The sequence below is a fragment of the Pelodiscus sinensis genome, chromosome 27 (genome assembly GCF_049634645.1).
Source record: "Pelodiscus sinensis isolate JC-2024 chromosome 27, ASM4963464v1, whole genome shotgun sequence".
Taxonomy (NCBI): Eukaryota; Metazoa; Chordata; order Testudines; family Trionychidae; genus Pelodiscus; species Pelodiscus sinensis.
In genome coordinates, this window is record NC_134737.1 from 14,880,992 (window position 1) to 14,903,908 (window position 22,917).

The window sequence follows — 22,917 nt, forward strand, 5'->3', positions numbered from 1 at the left end:
AGAGGCTAGGTGGGGGAGGGGGAGGACTGGCTGGGGGTGCAGGCGCTGGGCCGGAGCTGGAAACGGCAAGTTCAGGGTATGCAGGAGGGGGCTCCGGGCTGGGGCAGAGGGTTGGGGTGCAGGAGGGGGATGAGGGCTCTGGCTGGGGGTGCAGACTCGGGGAGGGCTGGGTTGCAGGAGCATGCACCAGGCTGGGAATGAGGGATTTGGAGGGCAGGAGGGGGCTCTGGGCTGGGGCAGAGGGTTGGGGTGCAGGAGGGGATGAGGGCTCTGGCTGGGGGTGTGGGCTCTAGGGGGCCAGGAATGAGGCATGTGGGGTGCAGGAGGTTGCTCTGGGATGGGGGGGGTGGAGCCCAAGAGTTCAGGGTGCGGAAGGGGAATCTGGTTCTGAGGCAGGGATTGGGGGCGGGAGGGTGAGGGCTCTGGTTGGGGGTGCAGGCACTGGGGGGGGTAGGATGAGGGGGCTGGGGTGCAGGATGGTGCTCAGGGCTGGGGCCGAGGTAAGCTCCAGGCAGTTCTTTTTCTCTGTGGCCCGGCAGGGAGGGAACGTGCCAGTCCCGAAGGTGGGTGCCTTAAGCAGCCAGGGTGCAGGGCCGGGCCGGGACTCACCCTCGTGTTGTTCCGCTCGGCTTTCAGCTCTGAAATCTCCTCTTCCCTCTCCAGCAGCTGCTCGCGACAGGTACCGAGCTCTCTCGTGAGGGTGGCAAACTCCTGCAAAAGGCCACAATGCTCCAGCCTGCGGACAGGGCAGAGCGGCTGGGCGCGGCCCTGAGAGCTGGATTCGCCTCACCCTGCAGCTTCCTCCTCTCCCCACACCCCTCTCCTGAGCCAGCGTGGCCCCGCCGGCTGCCCGGGGCAGGCAGCTAGCCCGGCCTGCTCAGCAGAGCCAAGGGGAGGGGACCACCCCAGAGGGACCTGCAGCCAGAGCGGTGCTGGCTGGAAAACCGGCCTTGGCAGCAATTTCAGGGGGCTGTTACTGCCCCGACCTCCATCAAACCCAGGGACCCCCAGAACTCCGCCCCGCTCATCACGGCTGCAGCAGGACAACTCAGGGAAGGAGGACAGCTATCGATCCCGACCAAGTGCTGCTTTTTAGGCTGAAGCCCCCACCTTCAATAAGACCTACTGACCAGCCACACCCGTGTCAGGCAGAATGACTTTGCCATCACATAAGAACGGTGTGATGGGGTGGACAACGCCTGACATTCCAGCTGGAGGCCTTTCAGCACCCTGGCCAGCAACAGGAGGAGTAGAGAGGTCCTCCAAGCAGAACAGAGGGGCAGCTTCCACTGCAGCCAATCAGGGTGCAGCAGGCTGCTATAAAAGGAGCTGTTAGGCCAAGCCTGTCACTTTCTTCCTGGAGCTTGATCCAGGTAGATCTCAGGGCTGAGTGGGGAATACCAGCACTCTGGACAGCTCCGGGTGAGAGCCGGGCATCCTATCTGGTGGGAGCCAGGTCCTGTGGCTGAAGGCTAGCCAAGAAACCAGACAACCCTGGAGAAGGGGAAGGCAACCACAAAGCCCTAGAGAAGGGTTGGATAGAACAGCATGCCGGGGAAGTGGCCCAGGGATGTGACAGCAACTAATTACTTGAAACTCAGCAGGTAACTGCTACTTGCAGGGTCTCTGGGCTGGGACTCAGAGGAGTGGGTGGGCCTGGGTCCCTCCCCTCCCCCCAAACTCTCCTACAAACTGTACCCAGGGGTTGTAAAAGAAGATGCCTGACCTCAGACCACTTATTGGATGCTATCTTGCCCACAGACAGGTGAGTAGAGACTGAAAGACTCCCCTCAGCCACCAAGGGCCACCCACACGAAGGGCAGAACCCTTTGCAAATGGCCATAGTGGGTCAGACCAAAGGTCCATCTAGTCCAATATCCCATCTGCTGACAGTGGCCAATGCCAGGTGCCCCAGAGGGAGGGAACACAACAGGTAATCCTCACATGATCCCTCTCCTGTCATCCATTTCCAGACACACAGAGGTAGGGGACATCATCCCTGCCACCCTGGCTAATAACCACTGATGGACTTAGCCTCCATGAATCTATCTAGCTCTCTTTTGAATCCTGTTTAAGTCGTGGTCGTCACCACATCCTCTGGCAAGGAGTTCCACAGGTTCACTGTGCGCTGAGTGAAGAAAAAACTTCCTTTTGTTTGTTTTAAAATCTGCTGCCTGTTCATTTCATTTGGTGACCCCTAGTTCTTGTATTGTGGGAATAAGTAAATCACTTTTCCTTATTCACTTTTCCTATACCAGTCAGGATTTTAGAGACCTCTATCCTATCCCCCCTTAGTCTCCTCTCTTCTAAGCTGAAAAGTCCAAGTCTTTTTAAAACAGCCACTCAGTGTGCAGCAGACAGAATGGAAATCAAGAAAGGGATAGAGACTAGAACAGAGAATATCTTATCCCCTCTGTATAAAGCCATGCGAGACCCCCAGCTTGAATACTCTGTAGCGATGTTGTCACCTTATGCCAAAAAAGATCTCTTGGCATTGGAAAAGGTTCAGAAAAGGGCAACAAAAATGATGAGGCATATGGAACGGCTGCCGTAGGAGGAGAGATTAAGACTGGGATTTTTCAGCTTGGATAAGAAATGACGGAGGGGGAATGATCGAGGTCTATAAAATCATGACTGATTGGGAGAAAGCAAATAAAGAAGCGTTATTTTCTCCTTCCCATCACATAAGAACTAAGTCACCAAATGAAACAAATAGGTAGCAGGTTGAAAACAAACAAAAGGAAGTATTCCTTCATGCAGAACAGTTAACCTGTGGAACTCCTTGCCAGAGGAAGTTGTGAAGTCCAAAGACTACAATAGATTTTAAAAAAGAACTAGCTAAATTCATGGGGAAGTGCATTGATAGCTATTGGCCAGGATAAGCAGGGACGGTGGCCTTGGCCTCTGTTTGTCAGAAGCTGGGAACCGGCAAGAGGATGATCACAGGATTCTCCGTTCTGTTCACTCCCTCTGGGGCACCTGGCATTGGCCACTGTCAAAGACAAGACACTGGGCTGGATTGTCCTATTGTCTAACCCAGCTTGGCTGTTCTGATGATCTTATGTCCCTCCCCCGACCCCACTCCCCACCCAGGACACTGCAGAAGCCACCGTCCAATTCTTAGTCCTTATTTGCAGCAGTAACGTGCTCCCCGGAGCTGCGCAGCTGAAAAGGCCAGCACAGCCGGCGCGCCCCGCTGAGGGGCAGCAAGGGCTGATGTGTCAGCTCTCCAGAGACAGCACTGCTCCCCAGGCTGGGAAAGGATAACCCCCCTTCGGAGGTTTAATCCTGTTGCAGCACTTGCTGGCTCCCAGTTTGGGCGCTGCTCCTCACCAGAGCGGGCCTAGGAACCAGCCAGAGCAGGAATGGGCTGCAGTCTTCACATCCGCTGTTCGGCTGGAGGCGGGTCTATTCCCAGCATCTCCCCTACCACCCCATCCCGTCCGTCAGCCCTTGGCCTCCCCTACCCAGCACGTTCACCCATGCTCTCTTCTCCCACCCACCCCCCGCTGGAGTGGCCTCTTCTGCAGAGAGAGGCTGACCCCACCTGCTGGGTCCCACTGTCACTCCCCTGGCGTGGAGGCTGTTGGAAACGCACCCCGCAGCATCTCCCCAGAGACAGGTGCATCTTTGGAAAGCCGTGGGCCAGACTCAGTGGCGGGACTAAACTAGAGTCACTCACAGCTTCCTCCAGAGTGTAAAGGGCACCAGTGAGACACTTGTCGCCTCTGGGGCAGGGACTGCCTCAGTTTACCTGTGCTCACTGGAGTCCCTTGCCAACGCCGGCACCCCTTACTAGCAGGGCCGCCAACAGTGTGAGAAGTGGGAAATCAGAATAGCATAGGGGCTACTTTACCTCACCCCCATTTACACCTTCCCACCAGCCCTTTACTTGCTGTGGTCCTCTCCTGGCACCTTGGCACCCACGGAGACTCGGGGGGAAAAATTCAGAGGGGACTGGCAAGGGGGGCCACCAGCATTACGGACGGGACCTTCTCGGAGCCAGAGTCCGCTGTGATCTTGACCCTTAGTGCCCAGCCTGTGACTTGACTCTTGGGAGCAGCGACAAGGGGGCCAAGTGGCAGTATAGATTCCCGGCATCGTTCCTTTCTCGTTGGCTTTCCTTGAGGCGGGAGCAAAGGGAAAGTGTCTCCTCCCTCTGTCACCCACCGGGAGCCCTTGCAGAACCGCGCCCCACGTCCTGCTCCGACTGTAGATCTTTGCTCGGGCAGCGACGGCTGCATGTCATAAGCTCCCCACTCTAAACAGGGATACTTGTAAGTGGATTAGAAAGTGAAAGAGGGAGGCCTAATTGTGGCTCAAATTAAGAACACTTAACAACACAGCTTGGAAATTGACCAAAAGGGCCCACGGAGACCTGCCGGAGACCCCCCAAAAAAGCAGCCCAGGGCATTCCAGATCCTCATGGCTCGTAGTCAAACCCAGAGTTCAGCTAAGTTTAACCAATCAGCCAGACACACGCTACCTGCTCCGTGGCTCATTGTTTGCCCCTCTGCCGGGCAGGACTGAAGCTAAAGGGCAGCATTGGCACAGAACAAATGGAGGTAAACCAAAGACGAATCTAGAACTCAGAAGAGGATTTCTAACCTGCAGTGCAGGGAGGCTCTGGAACACAAGCAGCGTGGGCAAAACAGAACCGGTTATAAAAGATGGCGCTCGATGTGTTTCTGAATAGGGTGATATGATGGGATCACCTGAAAAACGTCCCTTCCAGCTCTATGGCCTTAACGTTCCATCTAGAAGAGCATTAGCAAAGCACAGCGAAGGTACTCCCAAGTCAAGGAACGGCAACGTTGAGGCTGCCCGCATAACCTTAACTCTGCCCTGCTGGGCGTGCACTGTCTGAGAGATCCGCAGCTGGAGATGCTGTAAATCTCTATAGTTCTGCTGCAGTTACTGGGGAGTGTCTGGCCCAACAGTACTTAGCTACATAAGCATCGTCCATCTTTCCCACCGCTCCCTTGCCTCATCCCGGGGCTCGCAGTGGCTGAATTAGCCTACTCCAGCTCAGTTCCCTGCATTCCCAGTGAGCACAGCCCTGGCTCTGCTACACGCCTACCACAGTAACTCCCAGGGGTGCAAAGGTCCAACACTCCCACACCGTCTGTCACTGGCACCCGTGCAAAGTGCACCCACGCTGCCCAAGCATCAGTAACCAGGCACAGGGCCAGCTGCGAATCCCCCAGGCACCAGTTCTCCAGCCAGCCCCCAAACACCGCAGCACAGACCCGTCCTCGTGGCAATCATCTCGTGGACGCTTTCCACCCACGGTCCTGTTACGTTATTGGATTGTGAGGAGAGCAGCGGGGTCACTGCTGCACCCATGGGGGGGTGTTTGCCCCAAAAGTGGTACAAAGGGGGCTGTGTGAGGGGTCAAACAAAAGCTGACTTCCTTCTGATTCTGTATCTGCTCTTCATAGATCTGTAGAATGGCTGGGTGTGGAGTTAGGGATCTGTTCTCGCTATGGAGACTGGAATTCTCTCAATGTGATTGAGCATTGGGCAGAGCCTGGCCTATGGACATGCTAATTAGCGAGGTCCTGTGGGACAATGGCACTCAGTAGGCCAAGGACACACCGAAGGGCTACAAGCAGGGAACACAGCGATAGGTCGCTGGCCAGGTGACCTGCTGCAGCCAAGAAGAGAGCAGGAAGGAGGTATAAAGATGCCATGTGGCTGACTCCATCTTGATACTCAGCTCAGCACTTCATGCCAGAGGCAGCAGCACAGGGATCGAAGAGCCGGAAAGACCTGTGGACCCATCCTGATGATAGGATGCTCAACAAGAACTTTTAAACCAGCAGCTGTAACATCTCTGCTAGAGCCTGCATCGAGAACTGGGAGATTCGATGCATGTAATGTATGATTCCTTAGCAACCTCACTCTCATGCTTTTCTTTATTGTAATAATAAACCTTTAGTTGTTAGATGCTAAAGGATTGGCCCAGCGTGATTTGTGGGTAAGGTCCAGAGGGTAAATTGACCAGGGATCTGTGGCTGGTTTCTTGGAACCGGACAGAACTTGTTCGGGGTAGGTGGGATTGGGTGCTAGGACCCCTCACCTGTGTATAGGCCCGGGGCCATCTGGGGCACGGATATTGCTGGGGTGTCGGAGGGGTTTTGCCCGTGAGGCTTCAGGCAGGCAGCTGAAGCACTCTGTGAGACTGGTTTGTGGCCTGTTTGGAGAGGTCACCAGTCTGGGGGCTGTAAGGAGCCCCGAAGTTGAACAATTCGCCCTGAGCGGCCACCCTCAGCTGTGCCCAGACACGGCCCGGTCTGTCACAGGTCCCAACTGGTGGCACCCTCGGCAAGCAATGGGGCAGGGACGTGATGGTGGGCAAGCCCCGGGGGTCTTGCTTGCTGCCTCCAAAGCAGTATCTGTGTTGTCCCTTTGAATAAAATGAATTGCATTCCCCTCGCCCCTAGCCTCCCCCAGCTCCTCTGCATAAACTCCCAGGGTTTCCTCCCCCCTCGCGGCCTACGCTCCCTCCTGCATCTCTTTGTCATCCCTTGCTCCAGACACCAGGTCTCCACGGGTCCTCTGTCACTGGGCAGCAGCCAGCTGGTGTCCGGCCCCTCCAGGCCTCCAGTGGCTCCATTCCTGTTGTCTCCAGTCCCCGAAGGCAGCTTTTCTCAAAGGCCAGGGGGCCGGCAGTGCTCCTCTGGCCCCCCCAAGATCTTCGTTTGCAAGGCCAGGGCCCAGAGAAAGGGGGTTCGTCCCTCAGCGGCCGGTGCCCGCGGGCGTGGAAAGCTGGGGCTGAGGGTTTGCCGGTCTCAGGGGAGGCCTTGCACAGAGATCACAGGAGAGGGTTCGGCGCGCCCATTCGGATGACACAAGGCAGGAGGCCTCGTCGCCGTCTCCGGGCGCCGCCCGCGGGCTGGTGCGTGGGAAGCAACGCTAGACCCCGTCACGGCTTCGTGGCAGGGCGCCCCAGCGGCGTGGTTCATCTCATTTCCAGCCCCTAATCGGCATGATTGGGGCTGACAGGCCTGCTCTGTGGAGAGGAGGAGAGCGGGGGCTGGACGCGCCGGGAAATCAGTGCTATTGCCTTGACGTTACAGAGGAGAATGGAGCGTTTACAAAGGGCATCTGTCCAAAGCCGCCTGTCCCGGGGCCTGCAAGCCCCCCCCATTCCTCCACTGTCACCCTGAGGGCCCAGGGCAACACATTTCACCCTCCCATGAGGCAGGGCGGAGGAGCAGGGAGGGGACCCCAGAGCCAGGCTTTAGCAAAGGAGAGGCTGTCTCTGGTGCTCTCTATCATCATCGATGTCTAACCCCGACAAATGCTGAGACAACTCCACATTCAGGGACAGCACCACCTTAGGCTACGTGCAAACGGGATTCCGAAGAGTCAATATTGCCAGATGAGCCCGGAGAGCCGAGTTCTCTCTCTGGCTCTGCCACTGACTTGAGCAGAGCCTTCCGCTGTGCCTCAGTTTCCCCTCCCACCACTATGTGTCTTTTTGAGCACACACAGCGGTATAGGACAGGCACTGTCTTTTGCTCTGCCTAGCACTGCGGGGGTCTGCTCCCAGCTGGCGCTGCCGCCCTACAAGAGTGGCAGCAATAGCGACAGCTGAAGGAGGTGTGGGAGACAGAAGATGTATTGCCGGTGCCCAGAGCACCAGCCATGCCAGCTCCCGACAGACCCAGGACATAGTCCCCGGCCGCCAGGCACTGCCCCATCCAGAGAACAGGACAGGTCGGTATTGTCCGGCTCAAGGACGGGAGCCGGTCCATCTCCTGGGCTGGAAGGGGCCTTCTGCCGTGCTCAGATGAGAGGCCACGCCCTGCAGCCCCAGCTCCTCGCGAGGGGTGGGTGGCACCGCTGTGTGGGTGCCAGTGTCCTGGCCTCTAGGGAGCTGCTGTTTCCTCATGCCCTTGGCTGAGTCCTGGGCAGCAACCCGGCCGGACCTGTGTCCTTCAAGCCCAACCCTCTGCTGCCAGAGCCGGAGCCTCGGCCTGTACGTGGCCCAGCCACCACTGGAGGCAGCCTGAGGGGGCCGGCTACACTCCCACGCTGGGCCGCAGCAAGGCCCCGGGTCTCTCCTCCCCCCGCTGTCCCGCAGGCCCCTCGCTGCCCCGCGCGCTCAAGGGGCCCGGCTGCTGGCAGAGGCAGGGCGGCGCTTGCGCTCCCCGCTGGCACGGGGAGCATGACTGAGCCCATCCCGGCGTGCCCAGAATCCCGCCTTGCTTGAGGCAGCCGTGCTGGGACAGCGGCCAGGAGCACAGCTGGGCTGGGCGTGGCCCCCAGTTCCTCGTGTCTCCGAGGTGGCAGTGAGGAGGGGCCACTGGTGGAGAGGGCATGGCTCTGAGCCATCGGCTCCCTGCCCATGGGGCTCTCCAGAGCCAGAGCTTCCCCACATACTCGGCTGAGTGGGGCCAGCCATGGGTCAGGCCTGCTATGACTGTTCACTGGGGTCAAGGGACGGGGGCAGGGCTGGGGAACCGTTTTTGGGTCGGGGGCCGCACAGAAGGCTCCCAACTGAGGAGAAAGACATGCCAGAGCCTGGGGGGGCAGCCTAGTAGATTTTGTGTGCTCCAGTCCTGCCATGGGGCCTCCAGGCCTGAATTCCCCCCCCCCCCCAGACTGGAGGCTCAGGCCCATGCCCCCAAAGGTTTTTAGGCACCTAACCCTCACCAAAATCAATAGGCTGTTAAAGAGATTTAGGCACCGGAGGCCCAGTGCCTCAGGGCTTGGGTGGCTTGTTCCTAGTTCTCGGAGAGCCAGACCAAGGGGAGCTGCGCTTTTGTACAGGGCTGTAGGTTCCTTCTGCAGGCTGGCAGGAGCTGAAATCCAGCAGGCCAGAAACGAGGCCCGAGACGAGGCCGTCTCCCACCACGCAGCGGACCCTCGGAGAGCGGAACACCCATTACGCACGGGCCGGCCAACCACACACGGCATTTGGAACCAAGGTGCTCAATCAGCCGAGAACCCCCCTACAAATACAGGGCAGTGCTGTGTCAGACGCAAACTCCGACAGATACACAGGCAAAGCACAGAAAAAGATTTGACAAGGTAGGGAAACGTTCTGTGATAGCTGCATGGACACTAAGATGGTCCAAACAGCATTTTTCTTCTGCATGATAAAGTTTCAACGCTGTCTTAAGTCAATGTCCAACTTCAAAGCTTTGAAACCAGTTTTGAAACCTAATATTTTGTTCAGCGTTAGGGACGGTCTCTGCTCCCCAGCTGTTCCTACGGCTGAGGTTCTGCTGTTTGGTATTTTTAATTCAAGCCCCAACTCTTTCAGTCAGGGTGGACATGAATGTCTTCGCGTCGTTCTTTCCAGCTCTGATGGCAGAGAAAAGCTTGAAACGTGACCTGAACGCGCCCTGGACGCTCACAAGCCGGATGGCAAAGAAAGAGAGCAAAAGGGGGGATTTTTTTTTTTAATGGCAGGCTTTGCGAGCCAATCGCATGATCGGTGGGGTCTGACTCATGATGTCCGAACGCTTGAGGCTGGGGATGTTGCAACCGGGCAGCAACATGAAAAGTCGGGAGGAAACGAGGAAGAAGTTTGGATTTGGGTTCACGGCCTGTAGGACGCTGGAAAGTTTAAAACATTCCCAAGCTCCCCTGCTCAGGTGACACTCGGACACAGGAGAAATACCCCGCAACTTCAGCTCGGTAACGCAACCCGGCTTGAAACGAGCCTGAGCAGCATCCCGGAAATGCACCAACACCAGAACAAGCTTCATACCCAACTAAGGATGTTAACTAGCGGTTAATCGAGTAGTTGATGGAATTTCCATTGACTTCTCGACTAGTCGATAGGCATTTCCGCCTTCCTCCTTTGAAATGTACAAGAGCCCCCGCTGGACTCCACGCGCACAGCGCTGCACAGCTGAGCCCGGGTTCAGCTGAGTGGTGCTCCCGCTTTCAAGTACCTCCTCTTCCCCCTTCCCCACCTCTGTCTGATGGAGGCAGCAAGCGGAGGAAGGGGAGGAGGGGAAATCGACTAGTCCCCATACCCAACCTCCAAACTTCTCCCAGTGGCTTTAAAAACAAGCAGAGACGACACACTGCATTTTACACCAGCTCCCAGCCCTTAGAAGGGGAGATCGTGAGCCATTTCACGCACTTGCATAAAATCCTAGGCGTATGGGGCTGAAAGGGAAGCCATCAAGTCCAGCCCCTGTGCTGAGACAGGCCCGATAAATGCCCACCCAGCCCTGGGAGCCGTCTGACAATCCCCCCCATGATGAGATCCCACAGCCTCCCTTGGACTCGAGAAGTTAGAAAGTTTCCCCTGCTGCCTAACCTCAGTCTCCCTGGCCGCACACGCAGCCCATTGCATCGTGTCCAACCTTCAGTGGACACCAAGAACTGCCCCCGTCCTGTTTCTAACAGCCTTGAGCATACTGGGAGCTTCCCTCCCCCCACCCTGTCTTCTCAGCAATCTGCGGGTTTTAATTAACCTTTATCCGTAGGTCACGTTTTCTTCAACCTTTGGCCGTTTTTGTGGCTCTCCACTGGACGCCAGCGTGTCCACATCTTCCCTAGCATGCGACCCCAGAACTGGACACGGGACCCCTGGCGAGGCCTCAGCAGAGCCAAGCCGATCAAGCCAAGTGTGACGTAGTGGGGGTACTTGCTGGGCTGTGGTGACCCCTGCTGTCTGGAGCAAGACCCAGCAGGGAAAACCTCACTAGGCAGAGGTAGTGCCAAACTTGTTGAACCAGTGGCCAGACACCCCCCATGGAGAGGAACAAAGGAAGGTGGATGCTGCCCTGGCTGGGGGGCAGGGCTGGAAGTTGGTTAGTTGGTTGGTGGCTGTCTGTGAGGATGGAGGAGACAGCCTAGGGAGAGGAGCTGGAGTTTAGGGGCCCAGTCTCCCCCCAACTCAAGGGGGCCTGAGGCACCCTAGCCCAGCTCTGTGACCAGATTACATCTGTGCTGTGCTGTATCCTGGAGAGGCAATAAACTTCCTCTATTCCACCGGCTGGTGCAGTCTGTTTGTGCCATTTCGGGGTGCAGGAGACGGGGGACCCCAATGCGCCGTCACACCAAGCGCCTCCTGCGTCTTACATCCAACGCGGCGCGCGACCGAGCTTTCAGCCAGCCCTAATGAAGCGTTTTCAGGGCACTGGGAATCTACCACAAAACACCTGCAGCCTGAGACGCGTCACTGATCAGGGTTCTGGGGCCTTTGAACTGAGTAGCCCAGGTCTAGACGCGGGCCTCGCTGCGCATGGGGCTGTACAAACACAGAACAGAGCGACAGCCGACGCAGGTTTTTCACCAAGGCTGGGGGCTGTGTGGGGTCTCTGTGGGAGCACAGGCCCCTTCCAGATGGCAGATCTGCCCCAGGAATAAACTCGAGACCCAACCAGGGTCCAGGTACAGCACCAGAGCTAGCGGGGGAGCAGGCTCAGCTCGGGCAGCACCTCCCACATGGTGCCCAGATGTCACTGCTTGCGGGGAGGAGGCTTTGGCTGGAAGCTGAAAGTGTATGCAGCAACCGGGCTCGACCGGCGGCCCACGGGGCAAGCGGGCTCGACTGGCGGCCCACGGGGCAAGCGGGCTCGACCGGCGGCCACTAATATGTGCTGGGCCCTGCTGCAGACGCGGGCCTGGAGCCAGTCTCCCAGTGCAAAGGTCAGCAGGGGACACCTCCGGCAGGAAGCCAGGGGCTGGGAGCAGCCCGATGCCGGGCGAGGGCCTTGGGCAGAGGCGGACAGAGAGCAGAGCTGCCTGGGAGCCAGAGGGGTGGCTGCTGGGGAAAGCCCCCCGGGCAGAGCCATGCACGGGAAGGCAGGCCAGGATGGAGATTGCAAACCAGCCTTTTCAGCCCTCCCCCGTGCATAAGTCAGTCGTGTGAGACGCATTAGGGCAGCTTAATCTCCCCGCCCGGCAACTCTGCCTTGGGGGCCCGGCGTGCCAGCCGGGATTAGCAGAACGGCTCCAGCGCTCCGGCGGCGGAGCTCCCCGCCTGGGCGCCGACACGTGGCATCTGGGAGCTCCGTGCCCCGGAGCCCAGCAAGGGGGGAGGCGCTCAGTCAGGGACAACTGCAGACACCCTGCTGCAGCGCAGGGGGACCCAGCCATTGACGTGGGGCCCCACAACCTCTAATGCAGGCCTCTCACTCCCCATCCTAACCCTGTGTGCACCAGGTGCATCCTCCTCCCTTAACCCCCATGCACCGAGCACAGCTCCCCCCGCGTGCAAAGAACACCCCCGGCCCCAAACAAGCAGTCCAGCCCCAGGGATGAATGCCCAGCGCCTGGGTCCCTGCACGGGAAGGCAGGGGGCTCGCTCCTTGCCGAGCAGGCAGAAAGGCCAGCTGTGTCCGCAGCCCGCCCTGCACCCCCTGCTGCTGGAGGAGCAGCCCGGCAGGTCGGCCGACGCGACTGCTGCAGCCCCGGGGCAGGCGAGCGCCTGACGCTGTTTGTTGGCTGTCTGCAGCTGAGCCCCAGAGCTGCTGCTGGGGGCAGCGGGTCCCAGATCAGCAGTCCCTGGCGGGAGGATCCCCCTTATTTTCCACCCCTGCGGTGTGGCACGTGGGCAGCCGGGGCTGCGCGCCCGCCTGTAGAGAGTCCGGGGGTTTGGCGTATCTGGGATCCTCCTGACTTGGCCACAGCCTTCATGAGCCCCCACAAATGCAGGCTCCCCGGCCCCATGGGTCAGTTCAAACAGCCAGCCTGCCCCACTCCGACCCCCACCTGGCCACAGAGCAGGACAGAGCCACCCCCGCGTCAAGCCACGGCCACCCCCTCCCACCCTGCATGAGCCACGAGCTCCCACTCCTCCGCCCCATGCAGGACAGAGCCTCCCCTCTCCGGACTGCACCTTGAGCTGCATGTGCCCCCACCTGCATGGGGCAAGAGCCAAGGGGCCCCCCGACCTACACGCAGAGCCAGATGAGGGCGCCACCCCCAAACATGGCACCAGCCAAGGGCGCTGTAAGCCTGCCAGGAGTCAAGGCCTCACTCCGGCGCTCTCCGGGGGGGGGGGGGGTCTGTTGCAGCCTGGCAGAGGGGGCACTCGGCTTCCCCAGTAGAACTGATGCCCGCGGATGGGGCACAGATGGGGCATCAGCCTCAAAAGCCCAGCTGGGGAGGAAGCTCTCGAGGCTCCTTTCCCGGGGGGAGCCCTCTTACCTGGTACATGTACATGCTGAAATTAGTCCCATTGGGCGGAGGAAGCGGGGTGGATTTGCTCCCTGTATTCATGCCGGGGCATCATCTCGTCCGGGAGCTGGAAATGGGCAGCACTGCAGCCGGGCGCCGGCCCCCAGGGGCGAAGGCCAGCGAGACCCGGGGCGCTGGGATTCCAGCCGGGAGGAAGCGCTCCGCTGCCGGCGAGCCCGCCTGCCTGCGCAGGGTTGGAGCTCTGAGAAGGGATCAGCCACGCACTCGGCAGGAGGCGGCATTTGGAGCGCACAGAAACTCCCCATCTGCTGCCTGCGCTAATCAGCGCCCTTGCCGGGGTGCGCGGGAGCCAGCCCCATGCCTGGCCGGGGAGCCGGGAGCGGACGGACCCAGAGGAGCGCACAGATGCACGGAGGCCCTTTGCGGTGACCTAGTTTGCTCTGCTTCGCTTGCATGTTCCCTGCGCAGAGACCCGGCGGAGTCGCAATTGGAGCAAGAACGGCGAGGAAATCCACACAGCCCCTTAATCCGCCCGCGGGGTGGGCAGCCCTCGCCAGCAGGGCGACCCGGGGCTCCAGCTCCAGCTGCCCACGCTGGACGGGCCCCTGGCCCAGCTGGGGGAGAGGGCATGGAGCCCAGGAGGCGTTTGCAGGCAGCATTTTGTTCAGTGGAGGGGGATGCGGCCGAGTGGGCATATCTGGGATGGGCCCTGCAGGCCTGACGGGTGAGGGCACCCAGGACCGGGAGTCTGTGGGGCTGTGGGCAGCTAGTCCTGCTCTCGCCCCCTGGCCAGGCCCCGGGGGGGTCCAGGAGCAGTGCATGGAGCATGTCCCTGTTTCTTCTGGGCATGCAGTACCCCCTGACGGGTGAGGTCCCTCTGCTCCCATATGCAGGGAGCCCGCTGCCAGCCCCCCGCCCAGCCTGGGGGCCAGCATGGCCCTGGCGTTAGCACACCGGGCTCAGCCGAGTCGCCGCCCCAGGAGCTCAGGCCTTTGCCAAATTCTGGGCGCCAGGATGTGAGGGGCAGGAGTGGGAGGTCAGCGAGGGGCCAGAATGTCTCAAGGCCTCCATGCTCCCTGGCAGAGCAGTGAGCTCGGCCCTGTTCTCCCTGCCCTGCCTTGGCGCCACGGGGTGGGAAAGGTCCCCAGGTGCCGAGCTCTGATGGAGGACCCCCCACGGGCGCCGCCCAGGGGAGATTCGGGGCCAAAGCCTGCCCCCCCGACAGGCAGGCAGCCCTGCTCTGTGCACTAGGATCCCTGGGAGCATCAGCATCTCTCCCGGCAGGCGGGTCAGAGCCAGCCCGCCACCCCCAGACCTTCATAAGTGGAGCTGCTCCCGCACCCTGCAGAGAGCAAGTCCCCTACCCAACAGTGCAGCAAACCCGGATTCTCCGCTGCACCCGCCACTGACCCGTGGGCTGGAGCCGGTCCCAGGCCGCCAGCCCCGTCCCTGCGCTGCCCGGCTGCTCCAGCCCAGACAGCAGACGGGCCCATGACAACACCCTGCTCCGTAACCCAGACAGCCCCTCGGGGCAGGAGGGAACAGCGCACGGAGTCAAAGGGGAGGCTCCACCCGACAGACGGCTCTGAGATCTCACAGCGGCGGGCAGACCCCTCCCTCACCTGGGCACGGCTGGGCAGGGTGCAGCCAGGGCTCCTGAGAGCACGGCCCCGCAGCCCCAAGGCACCTGCCTTGCGGCACCCCCCTGGGGCTTTCAGTGCCGTGCACGTCCCTGGAGCTGAGCGCACACAGGGCTGGGCTGGCCGGGGCGCGGGAGGGAGGCAGAGAGCCACGAGCTATCAGGCCTGCGTCGCACACAGCAGGCTGGACCGTTGTTCGCGCCTGGCCTGGCCTGTGCGTAAGGCTGGAGGAACAGGGGCCGTGGGCACCTCCGGGGGTAACGTGGCAGGTGGCTCAGTCCCCTCACGCCTCTGGAAACACCTGAACTCCGCCCCGCCATGGGAGGGGAGTGACACAAGGTCCCCTGGAATCCTAGGGCGGGAAGAGACCTCAGGAGGCATCGAGTCCAGCCCCCTGCCCAAAGCAGGACCAACCCAACTCCATCATCCCAGCCAGGGCTTGGTCAAGCTGGGACTTAAACACCTCCAGGGATGGAGATTCTCCCCCCCTCCCCGCCCCCGGGAACCCATCCCAGTGCTTCCCCACCCTCCTAGGGAAATTACTTTTCCTAATATCCAACCTAGATCTCCCCCGCTGCAACTTGAGCCCATTGCTCCTTGTTCTGCATCTGCCCCCACTGAGAACAGCCTCTCGCCAGCCTCTTTGGAACCCCCCTTCAGGTAGCTGAAGGCTGCTCTCAACTCTCCCCCCCCCCCCCCCGACTTCTCTTCTGCAGACTAAGCCCAAATCCCAGCTCCGCCCAGGCTCCCCCAGCCTGCGAGCTGTGTACCAGGCGCATGCCAGGAGCCCTTGCCAGCTGTGCCCCCCAGTCTCACACCAACAGCGCTTGTTTGGGGGGTTCCCCAGCCCCCACCAGTAACTCTCGTCCTGCCCTGGGACTCTGGCATGTCCCATGTGGCTCCCCGCTCTGCCTGAGGCATGTTCCAATCCCAGGCTGTCTGTGGCCCAAGATGCCCCATGCCCGGCCCAATAGCGCCCTCCCGGTTTGCTGGCAGAGCTTGCCCAGCATGAGAGCCACTCTGCCGAGGCTCTGCAGGGTCACCTGCCTCAACGCATCCCACAGCAACCAGCCCTGGGTGCTGTCCTACGCCCAGAACCTCCCAGCAGAGCCGGCCTGCCACACGGCGCCCAGCACCTCCCAGCAGAGCCGGCCTGCCACACGGCGCCCAGCACCTCCCAGCAGAGCCGGCCTGCCACACGGCGCCCAGCACCTCCCAGCAGAGCCGGCCTGCCACACAGCGCAGGGCGGCAGCTGATCTCGGGCACAGCTCTAAGCACATGCAGCTCGCCCGCATGTACCAGGGGTCTGGGCACGAGCCTTCTCTGCGTTCATGTCAATGACATAACGGTGGGCAAGGGCAGCCCAGCTGGGACGTGGGCAGCGGGGGGGGGGGGGGCCCGGCTCGGAGGGGGGAGCAGCCGGCCCACAGCCAGCCAAGGGGTCAGCTGGGACGTGGGCAGCGGGGGGGGCCAGCTCGGAGGGGGGAGCAGCCGGCCCACAGCCAGCGAAGGGGTGTGCTGGGACGTGGGCAGCGGGGGGGGCCGGCTCGGAGGGGGGAGCAGCCGGCCCACAGCCAGCCAAGGGGTCAGCTGGGACGTGGGCAGCGGGGGGGGGGGGGGCCCGGCTCGGAGGGGGGAGCAGCCGGCCCACAGCCAGCGAAGGGGTGAGCTGGGACGTGGGCAGCGGGGGGGGCCGGCTCGGAGGGGGGAGCAGCCAGCCCACAGCCAGCCAAGGGGTGAGCTGGGACGTGGGCAGCAGGGGGGGCCCGGCTCGGAGGGGGGAGCAGCCGGCCCACAGCCAGCCAAGGGGTCAGCTGGGACGTGGGCAGCGGGGGGGCCCGGCTCGGAGGAGGGAGCAGCCGGCCCACAGCCAGCCAAGGGGTCAGCTGGGACGTGGGCAGCAGGGGGGGCCCGGCTCGGAGGGGGGAGCAGCCGGCCCACAGCCAGCGAAGGGGTCAGCTGGGACGTGGGCAGCAGGAGGGGCCCGGCTCGGAGGGGGGAGCAGCCGGCCCACAGCCAGCGAAGGGGTCAGCTGGGACGTGGGCAGCGGGGGGCCCGGCTCGGAGGGGGGAGCAGCCGGCCCACAGCCAGCGAAGGGGTCAGCTGGGACGTGGGCAGCAGGAGGGGCCCGGCTCGGAGGGGGGAGCAGCTGGCCCACAGCCAGCGAAGGGGTCAGCTGGGACGTGGGCAGCGGGGGGCCCGGCTCGGAGGGGGGAGCAGCCGACCCACAGCCAGCGAAGGGGTGTGCTGGGACGTGGGCAGCGGGGGGCCCGGCTCGGAGGGGGGAGCAGCCGACCCACAGCCAGCGAAGGGGTCAGCTGGGACGTGGGCAGCGGGGGGGGCCGGCTCGGCGGGGGGAGCAGCCGACCCACAGCCAGCGAAGGGGTCAGCTGGGACGTGGGCAGCGGGGGGGGCCGGCTCGGCGGGGGGAGCAGCCGACCCACAGCCAGCGAAGGGGTCAGCTGGGACGTGGGCAGCGGGGGGGGGCCGGCTCGGCGGGGGGAGCAGCCGACCCACAGCCAGCGAAGGGGTCAGCTGGGACGTGGGCAGCGGGGGGCCCGGCTCGGAGGGGGAGCAGCCGACCCACAGCCAGCGAAGGGGTCAGCTGGGACGTGGGCAGCGGGGGGCCCGGCTCGGAGGGGGGAGCAGCCGACCCACAGCCAGCGAAGGGGTCAGCTGGGACGTGGGCAGCGGGGGGCCCGGCTCGGCGGGGGGAGCAGCCGGCCCACAGCCAGCGAAGGGGTCAGCTGGGACGTGGGCAGCGGGGGGGGCCGGCTCGGCGGGGGGAGCAGCCGACCCACAGCCAGCCAAGGGGTGAGCTGGGACGTGGGCAGCGGGGGGCCCGGCTCGGAGGGGGGAGCAGCCGGCCCACAGCCAGCCAAGGGGTCAGCTGGGACGTGGGCAGCGGGGGGCCCGGCTCGGAGGGGGGAGCAGCCGGCCCACAGCCAGCCAAGGGGTCAGACAAACTGAGCAGCTCGGACTCCAGCGAGGCAGAGCACCTTCCACACCTGGGGACCTGCACGAGCCTGGGGCGCCACCTACTGGCATCAACCCCCCACTGCAGTGACCCCCTCCAGCCACGGCACGTGGGTGCAGACACGTGGCTTTTCCAGGCACTCCACGACCACCCTCACCTCCGTGCCTGAGCAGCGGCCACCACGCCTCAGAGATGGAGCCTGGGCAGCCAGCGCCCAGCCCCCCAGGAAGGGCAGAGCCCCGAGATCGGGACAGGCCGGCCTTTCCATGAGGCAAACTGAGGCGGCCGCCTCAGGTGCCAGACTGTGGGGGGCACCACTAGGACCCAGAGTGTGGATGTGTCTGCGCTGGTGCGGATGGATTCTCTCTGCTCTAGATGCACAGAGACCGGGGGGGGGGGGGGGGGGTGCTGGAGGAAGGAGGGCACAGGAGACACAACAGGCAGGCAGGAGAAAAGGGGGATGGGGCGGCATTTGAGCTCCCCGCCTCAGGTGCCAAAACGTTGTGGGCCGGCCCGGGGTCAGGGGTCAGAGCGGGGTGCTTTGGAGGGGCGGGGGAGCCCTGCTAGGCTGGGGGGGCAGTTTCCAGCGTATGCACTGGGCCTTGCTGCTTCAGGGCCAGCTCTGCAAGGAAGGAAGGAGGCTTGAGGTGGTTAAAATGGCGTTGGCCGGTAATCAGCAAGGCTCTCCTTCCCTCCCAGGCCTCTGTGGGTTCATGCAGTGATCCAGGGTGCAGGAGGGGCCACTGGGGGGCAGGGGATTGAGGTGTGGGAGGGAGTACAAGCTCTGGGCTGGGGATATGGGCTGGGGGTAGACCCAGAAGTGAGGGGTTCAGGGGGCTGGAGGGGGCTCTCAGCTGGGGTAGGGGTTTGGGGTGTGGAGGGGTATGGGCTCTGGGGCTGGGGATACAGGCTCAAGGGTGGGACCAGAAATGAGGGGTTCAGGGGGCTGGGGTAGGGGGTGGGGTGTGGAGGGGTATGGGCTCTGTGGCTGGGGCTACAGGCTCAAGGGTGGGTCCAGAAATGAGGGGTTCAGGGGGCTGGGGTAGGGGGTGGGGTGTGGATGGGGTATGGGCTCTGTGGCTGGGAGGTCAGGGGGCTGGGAAGGGGGAGGGGCTGGAGGGGTCTGGGGCTTGTGGGGGATGGGAGGGTGGAGGGGTATGGGGCTGGGGTAAGGGGTGGGGTGTGGAGGGGTATGGGCTCTGTGGCTGGGGATACAGGCTCAAGGGTGGGACCAGAAATGAGGGGTTCAGGGGGCTGGGGTAGGGGGTGGGGTGTGGAGGGGTATGGGCTCTGTGGCTGGGGATACAGGCTCAAGGGTGGGACCAGAAATGAGGGGTTCAGGGGGCTGGGGTAGGGGGTGGGGTGTGGAGGGGTATGGGCTCTGTGGCTGGGGCTACAGGCTCAAGGGTGGGACCAGAAATGAGGGGGTCAGGGGGCTGGAGGGAGCTCCGGGGCAGGACAGGGATTGTGGGCTCTGGGAGGGATTTTGGGTGCAGAAGGGGGTGCACAGCTGGAGCAAAGAGTTGCGGGCCATGCTCTGGCATCAAAACCCACTGCCTCGGAGGCCAGTCCTGCACCCAGGGCCAGGAGAGGGGCCTGGCCCCACAGGCCATGCAGCGTTCTCCAAACTGCGCTCCCCGGAGCACCCTAAACATCCCCAGCTGTTCCCCGTCAAGGGCGCCATGTTCCTCGCCCAGCCCAAAGGCCCCTGTTCGCCCCCTGCCAGACGCGCCGTCCGACAGCAGAGCGCCGGCCAGCACCACCCCAGCAGCCTGGGAGAAGGGCGAGCAAAGACGCAAGCTTCTTTCCTCCTCCTCAGACCTGCAGGGAACCCCCCTTCTCCCCTGCTCACATTTTGCTTCCTCCGCTCATTTCTCCAGCCCCGGCTCTGCAGCAGGACTCTGCACCACACACCTCCCGACGCGCCCGTCTCCAGTCAGTGGTGGCAAGCGGCCAATTTCTGTCACCTCCAGCAGCCGCCTCCCGGTCGTAAGGCTGGGGGCTGAACTGGGAAACAGGAGACCCGGGTTCTCTTCCTAGCCGTGTCCTGGGCTCGCCGGGTGGCCTTGGGCAAGTCACGTCACTACTCCGTGACTCGGTTTCCCCCACTTGCAGAATGGAGATAATAAAGTGCTTGGATAGCCCCTCAGGGAGAGGGCTAGCACAGTGCTGGGCGTTGGTACTCACTTCATCTTTGGGGCCTGCGAAAATATCCACGAACCAGATTTTGACCCTGGCCCCACCCTGCTTTTTAGTGAGATACTTGCCTTTTAACCAGCCCTGTTAACGAACGAAGTGGCACCAGCCAGGAGGAAATCTGTCCGAGGCTCGGGGGGAATTTGGTTAGAACCCTTTGAATTAGGCACTTGGATCCCATCACCTTGGAGGCAGCATGGCCTAGTGGATAGAGCACCAGGCTAGAATTCAAAAAAGTGGTTCTCTCCCTGGCTTGGCTTGCTGGGTGACCCTGGACAAGTCACCTTCCTGTGTGGTGCCTCAGTTTCCCCATCTGTACAAAGGACATAATGGCCCTGGCCAAGCCCTGCAACACCGGACCCCTTCTGGCCGTGCTCAGTGCCCGCCAGCCCATAGGCTGTTTTACATCCATCTGGAACAATTGATTCAAACAGGGAAACCTGCCAAATGGCAAAACCTTCCCCAACAGGGAGGGCAAAGCTGGATATTACAGCAGCCAAGTGTTCAGGTTTGGGAGCTCAGCTGCCCGTCCTCCGCACCCCACCCGGCCCTGTCCTGAGAGCCCGGCTGGGTGATGGCCCACGCGCCCCACATGCACCAATGTGCGTCTATGGAGACCATGACTGTAGTATATGAGCACTCACAATCTCTACCGTATTTACCGTCACACGCCCTCTGCGGAAGGCAGGGCATTTATCCCCATTGTACAGATGGGAACTCAGGCCAGAGAGACTAAGGCAGTGGTCCTCAACGTGGTGCCCGTGGGCGCCATGGCACCTGCTGGGGCATTTCTCTTCCCCATTCTTGCACCTTGGGCGCGTGGTGCGTGCATGGCCCCCGGCGCATGTGCGGGCTGTGCCCCGAGCATGCGGCACACGCGCGATCCCCGCCCCCGGGTGCCCAGCAGCCCCAAAAGGTTGGGGACCACTGGACTAAGGGATTCACCCAAGGGCACATAGGGAGTCTGTGGCAGAGGAGGGATTTCAACCCAGTTCTGCCACGTAGCGCCCTAATCACTGGGCCATCCTGCCTGGGGACAGGAAAGGCTGTGAGCAGGGAGAGCACGAATGTTTGCTCTCCAGACCTCAGTAGCTCCAATTCAGGGGACATGACCCACCCTGGGTATCTGACCTTCCCACCCACGGAGTCTCCAAGCAGGCAGCTGGCCTTCAAGGCTGCCTCCTGGCCTCCCTTAAGACTTGCACTTCCAAAAGAGGCCTGGATGCCCATCCTCACCCCCGCCCCCAACGCTTGCTTTGCAGGGGTGTTGAGCTGCCATCGCTGCAACTGCAGCCAGAGGGGGTGGCAGGCGCTCGGCCCCTCAGAAGTACCAGGCCCAAGGCGCGGGAAGCCAGGCACCCAAAGCGAGAGGCCGCGTCTGGGAATGCTGCCCACGGGCCGTGCCCCGTTCCCAACGCACCACGGCAACGCTGCATCTCCGGGCTCCGTCCCGGCCCTTCGATTTGCAGCAGCCCACCTTGGCTAGCTGGGATGCTCTCTGCAAAGCCGGGCGAGCAAGGATCCTGGAGAAACCCCCCCGTTCCCACGGCTCTGCCTCCGCCCACGGCCTGGCTGGGCGCCGGAGCCGCTCTCTTACCTGCGGAAGGGCCGAGCTGAGCTGCCTCTGCAGCTGGTCTCGTTCGTGCAGCGTCTCCTGTAGCCGGCCCTGGGTCAGGGCCAGCGTCTCCCGCGTCTCCCGCAGCGTCTCCAGCAGCTTGTCTCGCTCGTCCAGCATGTTCACCATGAGCTGCTCGAAGTTGGCCTCCGCATCGGGGCCCTGCTGGGACCCCAGGGGGTCGCCCTCGGTGATGGTGGGCATCACCTCGCACATCATGCCGGTGGCCTGGCCCAGCCACGTGCCGGGCTCCAGAGAGGCCAACGAGCCTCGCCGAGGGGTTTGCTCTGGCGGCCTCCCCGCGGGCTCTCTCGGGCTGTAGCTCCGTGGGCCGGCAGATCACATCCCTACAGCCGCCCGTGGCCCATCGGGGCAAGCGCCAGAGACAGGCAGCGTGGGACAGGCTGCGGCTCCCCCATGCTGCTCTACGCTCCCAGGCGCTGGTTACGCCGAAGCTGGCCTGGCTGAGGTCTGCCTTCCCCGCTCCATGGGCTACACGGTGTCCTCAAGCCAATACAGGCCCCCGAGAGACCCCGGCCTCTGGCTGGCTGCGGTTCATGGCGTAGGGCCGTGGCTCCGTAGCCCACGGGTGAGCAGATCCCTTGCAAAGCAGCACCAGGGGGCCAGAGAGCAGCAAAGCCATGGGCTCAGAGAGGATCGCGCTGCCCTTCCAGCGCACGCCCCGTCAGGGACCGGATGCGGCCAGCCACGCGCGGGGGCCCTGGGGACGGCTCCCCAGCCTGGACATTGTGAACAAGAATCAGTCCGTTGGAATAAAGGAGCCACCTTCCACGAGGCCGAGCGATGCACTTTGCAGTGAGCGAGTTACTGCCCCGGCCCGGACAGGCCTCTGCCCCACGATCCAAGTCGGACCTAGGGGAAGGAGACAGAGACACAGTGAAACACGCCCCACCTGCTCCTGCCCCACCCCGGCCAGCCCCCAGCCAGCAGGGCAGCCAAATTCCATTCCCACATATTACTGGAGCACCTCAGTGCTCCAGCCCCAGATCAAAGCCCCAGCGCGCTCGGTGCTGTACATTTAGCTCCTCCACTTCCCTGGGCGGCTGCTAGTGAACCGCCCTCCCCACAGCTTCCCTCCCAGGCCCCTCACCTGCGTCCTTATCTACCGCGGGATCTCGGCATGTGCCTTGCGGGGCAGAGCTGGTCTCGACCCAGGAACCTGCTGGCTCGACGCTCTCCCGTGCCGGCCCCGGGCAGGATCACCTGCCCGCTGGGCCCCACAGCAGCCGTATTCAGCAGCAAGTCTACGCACACAGGCATCCCAGGGTCACCCAGCATCCCAGCATGCCGCCCCCCCCCCCCCCCGCAGCACTCCCCAAAGTAACAGGCGGAGGGGTGAGACCAGGCC

General features: G+C 62.5%; 1 protein-coding gene across 6 annotated transcripts in view; it reads right to left on the reverse strand.

Moving 5' to 3' along the window:
* PPFIA4 (PPFI scaffold protein A4) overlaps positions 1–22,917 on the reverse strand; it is a 143,412-nt gene that overhangs the window by 67,364 nt on the left and 53,131 nt on the right. For all 6 annotated transcript variants that reach the window (XM_075910026.1, XM_075910022.1, XM_075910023.1 and 3 more), the window contains exons 2-3: positions 21,531–22,421; positions 610–711 (exon numbers count right to left, since the gene is read on the reverse strand). In XM_075910026.1, the coding sequence (XP_075766141.1) occupies positions 610–711; positions 21,531–21,767 (339 nt within the window). In that variant the 5' untranslated portion in view covers positions 21,768–22,421. The remainder of the gene's footprint in view (positions 1–609; positions 712–21,530; positions 22,422–22,917) is intronic.